Below are 12,592 nucleotides of genomic sequence, written 5' to 3'. Positions count from 1 at the left end.
TTTCCCAGACAGACAATGAACTATGGGTCTCTTCGACTGAGGTTAATTGGAGTCTCTGTATCTTTCTTTAAATTAAAGAAATGCCCTGAGGAAACTAATGCACTAAATGTGTCTGAAGAAGTTTGCATCCAATTTAAGGTGGAACTGAGAAAGGAAAGACAAGTGATAGGTGGTGACCGCAAGCTGGATGCATCAGAGAAACACAGTAGTGCATGCCAGGTGTATGGGTAACATGGATAGTTTCCAGGGAAAAGCAAAACCACAGCCACTCTTTAATAATTTCTAATTCCTGAAACAGCTGAGGAAATCCACATTTTAGACCCAATAGGACTGGGATACTTTCTGGTTCGGCAGACCGAGTTATTCTGTAATGAAAAATATTGATTTTTGCAGCTAGAAAAGTCTGCCGGCTTCGGGCTGAGAAAACAGTGGGCAAACACCATAACAAGTTTGTGCAATACCATAAAGGGAGCTGCCCCAGCACTTGCCTGAATCAACAACTAATGGGTCACACCAAAAGGCCTATTTCAAAAGGATAGCTCTGAAACCCAAGGGTTGTTTCAGGCCTAATTCATCTCTTTTTGCTCCTGGGTGGAGGGAGATCAGAGTAAACTTCTTTCCTTCGTGCCCTATGGGCTCCCTGGGAAGCACCTGTGACACCTGCATATACCTTGAAAATGGGATAGCAGCGTGCTGCAGGAACCCCAGGACAGCCGGGCAAAAGTATGGCTCCTCATGGCTGACAGGCACACTGCACCCTTTCCCTTTGGGAAATCATGAGAATAATGAGACATAATAAGAATAAAAAGAATAATACCTGTAGAATGATGGCAGGCAACCCCATAAGGAATGAGATTTCTACCTTCTCGGGGTGGGGAGGCAGTTCCAGGTTCCAGGTGTTACCTTGGACCAGTGGATGCAGAGCCAAAAGCCGTAAGTGAATACGGAGTAGCCACTGAAAATGAATAGCACTCACACATCTGCCGTGATTTCCTCCCACTTGCTCTGGCAAATTACTTCTATCCATATGCTGTTTCCTTGAAAACACACAAGATGGAAAGTAGTAATCTGTGGTAGCAGGACATAAACCTGCAGGTACAGAACATGGGTATCTGTGGGTTTGGAATTCCTCCTTTCTTCTAAAGTTAACTCTGCACTTCCTTGGGGACATAACAACAATGTAATTAAAACCTGTCTTTTTCTTATACAAGTAGGAGTACTTACAGTTTGCTCTTTTCAGATGGTGGTAGATAATGTTAGATTCCTGAGTTAATAATGATTTCACAAGCGTTCTTTCAAAAAAAATGACTATTTTCAGACATAAAGCTAAAGCGTAGGAAGACTTCCTATACTAAAGTCATACTGCCTTTCTCAATATCATGAGGTGAGGCATCATCCTGATAAGTCATTGGTTGCATTTGGAGCTGCACCATATTGGCACCCCTGGGACAAACCAGGCTAAATCCACTCCTTTTTCCATGGTTTGGTTATGACAAATTCTAGATATGTTACAGAGCCCAACTGACATATTGCTAAAACCCAAATCCTAACAACCAACAAAAAAAAAAAAAACCCATGAGGGAAGATTTGGATTTTTGATGGGAGAGACATCAAATGGATCATAGCCAGTTGCAACTGCTTCCATCATTAGGTTAGCAGGAGGGTTAGTTACTCAATGTAACTGAAGACATCGACTCCAGCATCACTGTTAAAGCACATCCTTGAGGCATCTCGTCAGATCTGATGTATTCTGTGTATTTTTGGAAAATAAATACTGAATCAGGTGAGAGCCAAAGCCTTTAAGTAAGCCTAGAAATTTGAACTGTCAAAGAAGGGCTTTTAAAAACATCTTTGGTAAAAGAATCCTTTGAAGTGGAGGCAGGTTGGATTTCAGAATGAAGCAGCTTCACAGATTTAGACACATGCTTAATTAGAGGATGAATGTGAAATCCTTAAACTTAAAAGGCTTTTATGATGCAGCGCTTCAGAGAACAAGCATTCTTCTAGCATTGGCAGAGAAGAGCTGTTGGCTATTATCTTAGGAGCTTGGTCAAAACTGAATATATTAGCAAAATGCACTCTCCATAGACGGTGAGATGAGCTGTATGTAATTCACAGACCTCAAATAAGAAGCATTTTGAAAGAATTGAGGAAAACTAGAATCACAGATGCTTCAGGAGGCAACACACAAATCATCATGCAACCAAAAAAAAAAGAAAAAAAAGAGTAAGAAAAAGCTATGCAGGTATACAGTCATTCAAACACAATAAAGGAATGACTTGTTCATGATATTATTGTGCTTCAGTAGTCTGTCCTATAATTTCCACTCAACCCATTCAGGAGTACTACAACAGGAGCTCCTAAATGCTACCAAAACAGGAAATGAGATAAAACAACTAACATCTTTCTCACCAACTTTTAAGAAGGAAAAAGACAGCTGTTTTGACAAAGAAGCAGAGAGAATCTCACAAAAAGTAGCTTTAACAAACGCATATAAGAGCAAAGTTCTCTGCTGTCATTTTCAGAAATTGTAGAAACACAACCACAATAATCAGTATCTGACAGAAAAAAAACGGATTTGGGGTTTTCCCCTGCAAAGAAGAGAAAATGTGAAGTTCATAACTGACAAGTGCTGAAAACGCTAAGTTAACAGCAGGGAGTTTCCTTTTTCTAGTACACTGCACTATGTGACGACAGAAAAATAATGTGGTCCTAATCACAACTGAGGGCAAAGCTTTTAGTATGGCACGCAGTTACAGCAAGACCTTGGTCAATGGACGACTCGGATCCAATTGTTCATGTAGGAATGGCAGCTTGATGAAAAAAGTCCTACTTGTGTGGAGATATGGTGGCATTTACCCAGGAGACTGCTGCAAATATTGTGGCTCTTCAATAATATCAAGAGCTCTCAGAAGAGCAGGTGGGAACTTTTAAATCTCACTGTATTTATTGCAGGAAAGAAAAGAAGAGCAAGGAAATAGTTACGTGCTTAAGAAACAGACCTGCTGGAGAAACTATGACCAAAATAGTAAGAGTTCCTCAGCAGTTCTCAAAGTCGGCATCCTTTATTCAAAATGGCATCCGAACAGATTAAAATATTTTTATTTAAGATTTTATCAGCTTTGTAATTTACAACAAAGATGATGAAAAGTGTTCAGAAAAAAACCCCAAAAAATCAAATAGACGACAAGTTTCCTGCTGAGAATTATTTATTTTTATTCCCATTCACAGTTCACTATTCTTTACAAAACACACTTTAACTTTTCAAAGTAGCCTTGTTCTTCTTTTAAGACATTGCTTTTAGACTGCTTTTTCAAATTATGTTTACCATATTCAATGCTGAAACAAACTCAAGAAAATCGACATATTTATTCAATAAAAATATAAGCAGATATACTGCAAATAAAACATGTGCTTGGGAAATAGAAATAATAATGAGAGCTTGCACACAGCTTAGGGCAAACCAAATCTATTTTGGAACTTAAAATACCCATGATGCAACTAATGCGAAATACAAATGTAAGCGGACTATTAATTCCTGTAAAATAAAAGGAACTAAAAAAGACTAGGAGGCCATAAACTAATTATTTAAAAAGCTAAATGACAAAGCAGATATCTTACTAGAATTTCTACCCCAGTGTACTGTAAACATTGATACTGTATTAGTTCTGATATCAAAATACAGGAAGTGGTTCGAGAGGTTGGGTGTACTGGTTTCCCTTTCTTTTCTAACACTGCCCCATATAACCAGTGGGCTACAATAATATTTTATATTGCTGCTATATCAGCCTGTTCCCATATGCCACTGCAGTGTTTTGGGATTAGGTTTCAATTCCATTGTTCACACCTAATGCAAAAGCCCAAATATTTCAGTTAAATTAGTTTTCTTATTTCTCAATGAGACCGCAACCAAACGCCTTACTGCTTTCTTCACTGCTTCATGTTTTGCCTACAAATGATTTGTCATCTTTGAACCATAAACAGCAGCTTTTCTCAAGCCCCCCAAAAGAGCCACCAAAGGGCTCTTCTTTCCTGACAAGCAGACTCTGACACTGTTACTACGACATGCACCAAGAACAACCCATTCAAGGGAATCTACTTCTTTGTGAAGCTCAACATCCCACTTGGTGTTCTTCCAAGTTGGGTGTTTAAGTAAAAAAAAAGGCAGCTTTCTTTTTGTTTCTACTTAGGAAGAAATGTAATTTCTTCTCCACAGAATAACATCAGGCTACATAACACACAAATTTGTCACCGTTAATCTGGAAACTCACAGGTAATTTTAACTGAGATGGAATGCAAAGATACACAAACCCCAGCTGATGTACGTGGCTGCTTGCCTTCTCTGCTGCTTGAGCTTCTCCAAAACCACCAAAGCTACTATCGGTTCTCTCCACTGAGTCTCCATTAGTTGCTGAGGCGAGTTTAAGACCTCAATCCTGCATTTTAACATGAAACAGAAAACTCCCAACTTGATCTGCCTTAGGGCCTGATCTGGATCAGCAAACCTCTGAGATAGATCTTCTACCCTAGGAGATCCTCACAGTCTGAATATCTCCTGTAGCCCCAGATCACACCAGCTGCTTCTGGAAAAGGCCCCTCTCGTGCCCCTGGAAAGGGAAAATGCCAGAAAGTTTATGTGTTACAGATTTTCTTTTCAGGAGTGAAGATACTATCCGATCAGTGGCCCAGGCAATGTAAAACTGTTATGTAAATTTTGTAGTCACTGCAGTGACTCCTGATTTTCTGTGCCTGCAAAAAGATGGGAAGGAATTCACATTCTTGGGCTAGATACTATGCCAAGGTAAAATGATGTAGTTAAACTGAAATCAAAGGCGCTTTACTGATTTATAGGAGCTAAGGGTGTGCTGCAATTTTTTATTTTTATATCCTAGTTTTCTGTGTGTGGAGGTTGTAAATATTTGATATTGGCATTCTTGTTAGAAAGTTATTTTCAGATCTCCTCTTTAGGAAGATCAACTGATCTTCCTCAATATACTGTGCATTTAAATAGAAAATTTCTTTTTGTCTAGAATCTCACTTACGAGATTGAATCAATCTGGTTTATTCTCCACAACCTTAATGTAGTATCCTCAACATAAAGCATGGCAATGCTTTTGATAGTCTCTGATTAGTAAAGCTTCTGAACTCTATATGCATACAAGGAGACGTGAACATTACACTAGGATCTATATTCCTGATGTCTTATCGCTTTCTGTTTTCAGTACTGAATGAACCAGGTTACAAATTTGGGGTATTGAATTAATTATGGGAAAGAGGTATCTGAATATTTCCATTTTAACTGCACTTAAAATGCCAGTGGCTATTCTAGGTGTAATAGCCCAAAAGCCCAACCTTGCTCACAAACTCAGAAGACACATGACAACATATTTCCATACTCCCGTGAAAAGTAATTTTTACAACTGTGTATTTGCAAGGAGTTCATAAAACTAGCAGTGCATTTATTTTTCAAATGAAATGTCCATAGCCTGCAGAATAATTCAAACAGGTGCTAATTAGGTGTACAGAAAGGCCACTGAGTATAATTTATATATCTCCCTGCAATAGAAAAAACTCTAAATAAATGTTAATTGCTTATATTATACAACCAATGATTTTTAGTATAGCACTAAATTAGCTGCAAATATTATAATTACAAAGTACTGAGTAATTTACAAAAGATTAATTGAAACGATCAGGCAAAAACCGCATAATTTTGCAAGGGAGTGTTAATTCTTTGCACAGAAAGGAAAAAACTCCAATCTTTAGTTCTTAGTGCTATTCAATGAAGTACTTTGTGTATTCTGTGAAAGAATCAGTGGCCTCTTTTTATGTGCCCTTCTCTCAAAAGGGTGCTACGTGATTTTCTTAAGGGGAAAATCAGTGCAGTGTTGATAATAACCAGGATGTCTAAACCAGTCTATTTTAAGGACTGGCTCTGATGTCAATAACGTGGGAGCAACACAAAAATACCGCTTCACGGCCTGCGTCTAGCAGTGTTTTCTGAAAGCTCCATCAATTGTGGCTATTTATGGAATAAGAACTTAAGCAATCCCACATGGTGTTTGAATGCGGTCCTCATAACCAGCAAAAGGAGGCCCACTTTAAACAAGATACGCAGAAATATTGCAACACATCAAAAGTTTTAATTCACTTTCCCAAATTCAGTGCAGCAGCCACCTGCAGGCAGACTTCCTATCGTGCTGTATGCGGCTGGAAGGGAATGGTGATGAATCCAGAGAGGGACGTGAAAAATTGTTTTAGTACACTAGGGATTTCTTACCTAGGAGTATTTTAAGTAGAGTACCTACTCTATTTTAAATGCAGGATACTTTTCTGAGTTTATTATCTCCCTATTTATCACGGTCTCTTTATCTGTCTATTTATCATAGTCTCTTGGCCAGTATTTATTTTTGGTGGCTTAATATTTAAAACAATTCCAATGTAGCCAGTTAGTGAATGACAGCAGGAACAGGAGGACAATTCAGTACTAGGAATAATTGTGAGGCAATGGGAAGAACACTATCATGTTCTTTTCGATTAACGCATGTCGCAACTACAATGACATTGACTGTAAGAGGTTTCACTTTTCATTAACACACATGCCACGTGCCATTACAAGAAGAACTGCAAGGAGTGAAATGCTGTAAATGAAAATAAATGTCTTATGCTTTGGCTAGTTGTAACGTTAAGCACTTATGATGCTGTGATGCCCAAAGCTCCCGTGTGTGCAGGACACTTTTTAAGGAAGATGTCCTGCTTCTACGGACCTAAATTTACCCATGTACAGAGACATCAACTAAGTGTGTATATCAATTAATTCCAAATTAAAAAGTGGGTAGACTCCTTTTCAATACAAGGCTGAAATCCCCTTGACACTATGCCAGTTATGAACTTTTGCCTGTAATTTCAGGTAAACCTTAAAATCTGTTTAATGTGAAGAGTTCGCTTCAGGAACATAGGAACTTTCTGGAATTTTGTCCTAATCAGTATCGCACTGTAATCTGTGTTTCAGCTCCTTTCACTTGAACAGATCTTGCTTAAACCTGATCATGTGCAGTACTGAATAATAATGGCTCGGTAAATCTAGACAAAAAGGCTCATCTAACATTGAAATGGAGTCTGCACACAACATCGATTACGACAATATTGCAAAGACCCATACAGGATTAGAGAGTCAAATTTAAAATTATAATACGTGCTGCAGTGTTAGTAATGAAAGGAAACAGGGATCTATTAAATATAGATCTGGTTTAAGAGATCAAAGAGATGCGAATCACATAGCCAGATACCCATACACAGAGCCTATGAAATCAATGCAACTGGACATTATTATTTGTGTGGCCTTTATCAAGCTCTGACAGATATTTGTACCTCAAAAAAGCTTATTACTGAGTGAGAGACCAGGATCACAATTCCTTATGCAATTACAAAGTACCTGGCACACTAGAAGATTGGGTATAGCACTGGCAACAGGCGAGCCAGGAAAACAGTGCAAGGTTGAAAATGAGAGGGCAGATTCTATAGAGCATGTAAATTGCAAAGGAAGTGCAATTCACAGCAGGTCTCTGTGAAGTTGCCTGAAAATGCAGTCTCTAGATCCTCTGCTGCTCTTTGCCCGGCATGTCTCCATGCGATGATTTGGAGAGGTGTAAAAGCTGCACGAAAATTAGCTGAGAGCATTGAGCTCAGGGCCTCAACAGAGGCAGCTGGAGGTTGCCATGCACTGGCACGCTGCAGCCACACATGCTTTTGTCCACTCTTGCTCACTCTTCTCCCTGACGCTTTCATAGCCAGGAAGGGGATTAGAGACACAAAAACCTCGTGTAACCTGGAGTCCACATGGCAGTGAAACACTAAGAACTGACTGTATGTCCACGGCAATTTTTTCTTATCTGGCAAGAAGCCTGCATCACTATCAAGAGAAAATTATAGACTGGTTTTACTCACAAATGTATGACAGGAGTCACTTTCCAATGCTGGCATTCACAAATGCTGGCACAGCAAAATATTATAACAAAGTCATAGCAAAACAATAAGCATTCAAAAAGCAGTGGGTAAATACAATTCAAAGTTGTTAGGCAAAGCTACACCAGTCCTTGGACTGGTGCCTTATTTTACACTGAGATTATATAGATGAGTTCAAACATATTTTGACCTTAGACCTTCGTAATTACCTCGTAATTACAGTGTCCTGGATAATAAGATTTTGTAAAACAGGTATCTTATTCACCTGAAAAGAAATACTTCCTTTACCTGACACAGTCGGTTTGTTTTGCCATTGATGTTATACATTTGCTGTTTGATGAAAAATAATGTTTTTTTAATATGTAAATGCAACTGATCCTGAGAGGAAAAAAATCATAAACCATCAGTAAAAATCTACTGCATTTCCCTTTAAAGCGGCACCATTTCTGATGCACGGTATGAATATATTTTGTGCTCTTTTGACCAGTACTCTTCTTACGGTGTAGAAGTACATGACTGTGAAATCTATTAGTTGGTGTGGAGTCCTCTGCAGTCTCTTCCCTTGTTCCGTAACTATTTGTGTCTATTAAAATATGGGCTGAATCCAACAAAATGAGTTGGATTTACCTCGCTCCACAGTCTGAACTTGTTCTAGTTTTGTTACAGGAACTTCAGAAGGGTTTTCCTATTTAGCTTGAGACATGAATGCTACATCATACAAATATTTGCTGAACAAACCCAGAATTCAAACACTTGATTTTTTCAGAGGTTTTTGTTTAGCAAGATTATGACATTTAACAGCAAGAAGAAGTCCCCTGGGTGAGTTATTCAATACACGCCTAATGTAGGGCTTCTGCAGCCTCCTCTGCTACAGCTGAATACTAGGCTAGCTGGTTCCAAGCTAAAAACACAAAGCCTTTTACAGGAAAGACCTCAAAAAGACACACCAGTCTGGGTATTCAATTTCCCTCTCTGCAAGTGAGAAGAACTGAAAACTCCAAGCTGCACAGCTGAAATCTGGTAGCGTGAGACCCCAGTGCTGAAAACCTCGCTCTATCCTTAGGAATCCCAGAGCAAACTTAAGTGGGCAAACACGGATGCATTTGCTGAATGATGACTGAGCATCTTAAATGTGAGACTACTAAATCAGAGTCAGTTTCACAAGCAACAGAAATGAATTGCTTCAGTGAAGCCATAGTGACTGGTATTACCTGGAGCTGGTGGGAAGCGTTAACCCCGATGTACATTTCTCTGTGTGCACACAAACCAATTTGTCTAACAGCAGCCGTCAGAGTGGATCTTTTAAGACTGCAAGGAGTTACAGTGTCCTTTCACCGTACAAACGACATGACTTGCACATCTCAGGTAAAAGTGCATTTTTCCATAGGGCAGTGAAAACAAATACAAGAAGCAGCATTTGCAATTATGATCCAACAGAGCAGTGCAGCTCACAAACTCCGGAAAACACAGGACAGCCACTTTTGTATTTTTCAGAGAACTGACTTTCACTGATATAATTGGAAAGTACTGCATAATGTTATTAATATCCTTACCATTTTGAAAAAAACAGAATTCAAATATAAAATATTTCACGTTAGTACCTCTTCCATTTTATCTTCTCATGTCAACATGAAAATCGAACTATCCTTTAGAAAACTTATCTGCCACTGCTTTAGAGAAACCTCCTTTACAGCTGAGTGTGTTGATGGTTCTGACTATACCTTTATGTCTGCAAACATTATCTAAGCACACAAATTAAATACAAAACTTAAGCCCCAGTTCTGCAAACGTATCTGAAAACATACTAGTGAGTCTCCATTCACTTACTGTATGCTTGCTCTGTATTATTGCCACTTGCTACATAATGACAACCAGTAGCAATACTGGCACATAGTGCCTTCTTTAAATCGGGCTGTTTTCTTCAATCAAAGTTGCTGATGAAACGCCTGAAGCTGATTAGTAAGATACAGGGTTCTATTTTTGAGGTCTGTCAGTGGCTGCGTAACTGTAAGTATCAAAAAGATGTTTCACTAAAAAACAAAGGCAAGTGTTTTACATTAAAACTTATAAAACTGTACATAATAATACTCTACAATGTGAAAATGGCTATTAAACTGTTGTAATAGTTATGAAATGTAGTAAATATAACAATTCTAATGTTTCATATACTTGTCATATTAATCACTGCATTCATACAGTTGTGTTTGTACATATATATATTCAATGGCACTGTAAACAGTTGTAAAATGCACATTAACTCTTAACCCATTAGAAGTTATTCTAATATTTTTCCATCTGAAAAGTTGAAATGCATTAAAACCAAAATAGCCTCGTAACATAATACACATTTTGACATTTTCCAGGGTAGCTATCAAGATGATGCATAACAGAGAATGTTCTAGATTTCAGATTGCTTCAAATTTACACCTACGATGATACAAAATTTTAAACATTAAATGCAATTGAATAATACACAATTTATGAAACAGAGTTGATTTCAGAAATCCACAATGCACAAAATCTAGTTAGTGTCTAATGGGAGTTCCCAATAATTTATATCTCTGGGACCTTTATGGAAAAGAAGTAGTTTTCTCTTTAACATCATATAGGCAAAGTAAGTCTGAATGGAGCTATCTTTTTTCTCTGTACAGAGTTGCATTCAATTAGATAAAACATTGTTATGCTTGTTTATGTTTCCCATTGCTGGACATTCATATAATAAGCCTTGAGCATATGCATCTGGTAATGGCATTTTGTACTGCAGGGAAACTCAATACCTATATCCCTCAGTAAACAAAGTGTTTCTAATTTTTTCCATAGTTAAGATAACTACACCGATATATTATAACACACCATATGCTTTTATATTGCTTCCTACAATCTAAACAGTAGGAGTGAAAAGAACTCTCACACATGCTTTGATCTTCTTGACCACTGAGGAATTTCATCAGTCTGGTAGAGAGTACTTCACTTTAACATGGTTTACAACAGTAGACATAGCTAGCTGTTCACTAGAAAAATAAAATATGCATGGGCTTGAATTTGAAGACTGACCATTCATATAATTTATCAGAAAAATTAAACAAACAAAACCACTCAGTCAGATACTAGTGAATGAAATTGAGAAAAACAACACACACGTATACAATTTCTGTGTTTTCAATTATTTCTACCCCATAACTTTAAGTACTCAGACCCTTGTTATCATTCCCTCTGCATCTTGGGTGGACTTTGTCAAAGACAAGCTTCAGACTCTGTAAGTGACCACACTTGGTATGTGCCAACTCAAGCATATCAGTTAATATTTATCCTAACATATCACAAACTAGAGAACCATTTAAATTTGTTTTCTTTTGGGTAAGGCTGTAGGTATAAATGACAGAAATGCTCGTGTAGCAGCTGCAAGGCAGTGCAGCTACAGTGAAGAATGCCACAGAACTGTTAGTGCTGTTAAAATAAGAAGGGAGTCACTCGGGGATGGGCTGTTCCCATTTCCAGTTACACTGTGTTTAGAGGATGACTTGACAGTGCTGGTGGTGGTTGTGGTGTCAATCTTTTTCGCAGTTGGTTTTAGTTCATTTCTGTTTTCTGGGTGGGTTTTCTTGTCCTTGAGTATATCTGAAAACATGAAAGTAAATGTAAGATTAATCACACATCTTTTAAATAGGGGCTTTACATTCTGTCTGTTGTGGGGGACACATTGTACACCAGCTTGAATAACTTAACTGTGTATGGAGAGCGATGGGGCAATTGTGTTCATGTTTCAGTTGGAGATGGTGTGGCCAGTGGGTCCTCAACACCCCTTGCTTTGCTCTTCTTGGACTGGCTGTTCTACTTGTCCGCTTGTAGACACAGCCTGAGCACAATAATAGGTATTTTGCATCACAGTGGCTGGTTTCAGAACCTGGTTTTCTCTCATAAGAAGTAGCTCTAGTTTCACCTGGGATGGGAACTGGATCATCCTTCTGAAACGTTATGTAAGTGTTGAGTGCTTTTGTAACACGCCCCGGTGAAACACTTTATGCAGCATTCAACTTCCCAGATTCTTTTTGTTTTGCTGCTACCCTTAACTTTAAAGCAACAAGCAATCCTTTATGTGGTAAGGCAACCTGGCAAGAAAGATTGCTGATAGGTGGAAATACACAGGTGTCTCATATGCATTGTTCTTCAACACAGACAAAAATAGTGGCCACAGAGAGAAAATCCTTCAAGTTTTGTTTCACTTTTTTTCCTAGCCAGTACAAGGATTTTTTGGTTTTAAAGTATGGAATAATACCATTGGGGATTTTTTCTCCCTCCAAGTGCACTTTTGGGACAATTCAGGGCATCTTTTATGTAGAGGACTAGATTCATAAGTAAGCAGTAGTAGTTGTATTTTATTGTATAAACATGGATTTTCTTAAAGGAGAAAATGACTGCTAAGGGTCTCCAGTTAGCTTGACGTCCCCAAGCTATTTGCAACTATCACTGAGATCACTTTCCCCTTGAATCCTCTCATTGGTATCGTGGGGAAAAAAAATCACTGTTTCATCTGATGACGGGATGGTGATTTTACAGTCAATTTGTAAAAGCATACCCAAATGCCTGGCAAAAACCAAACTCCTACCTGGAAGAATTTATAAATTAA

At 38.3% G+C, this 12,592-nt stretch overlaps 1 protein-coding gene across 8 annotated transcripts in view; it reads right to left on the bottom strand.

Annotated features, from left to right (window-relative positions):
- LOC104068773 (glypican-5) overlaps window positions 1–12,592 on the bottom strand; it is a 501,941-nt gene that overhangs the window by 108,956 nt on the left and 380,393 nt on the right. For 3 of the 8 annotated variants that reach the window (XM_054074209.1, XM_054074213.1, XM_054074214.1), the window contains one exon: window positions 3,175–11,583. The exons of 3 other annotated variants lie outside the window; for them this stretch is intronic. In XM_054074209.1, the coding sequence (XP_053930184.1) occupies window positions 11,381–11,583 (203 nt within the window). In that variant the 3' untranslated portion in view covers window positions 3,175–11,380. Of the gene's footprint in view, window positions 1–3,174; window positions 11,584–12,592 lie in introns of those variants that run through there. 2 more of the 8 variants (XM_054074210.1, XM_054074216.1) reach the window with 1 other exon arrangement.

The sequence above is a fragment of the Cuculus canorus genome, chromosome 9, assembly GCF_017976375.1.
Source record: "Cuculus canorus isolate bCucCan1 chromosome 9, bCucCan1.pri, whole genome shotgun sequence".
In the NCBI taxonomy this organism is placed as follows: Eukaryota; Metazoa; Chordata; class Aves; order Cuculiformes; family Cuculidae; genus Cuculus; species Cuculus canorus.
This window is presented reverse-complemented; position numbering and strand designations above follow the sequence as displayed.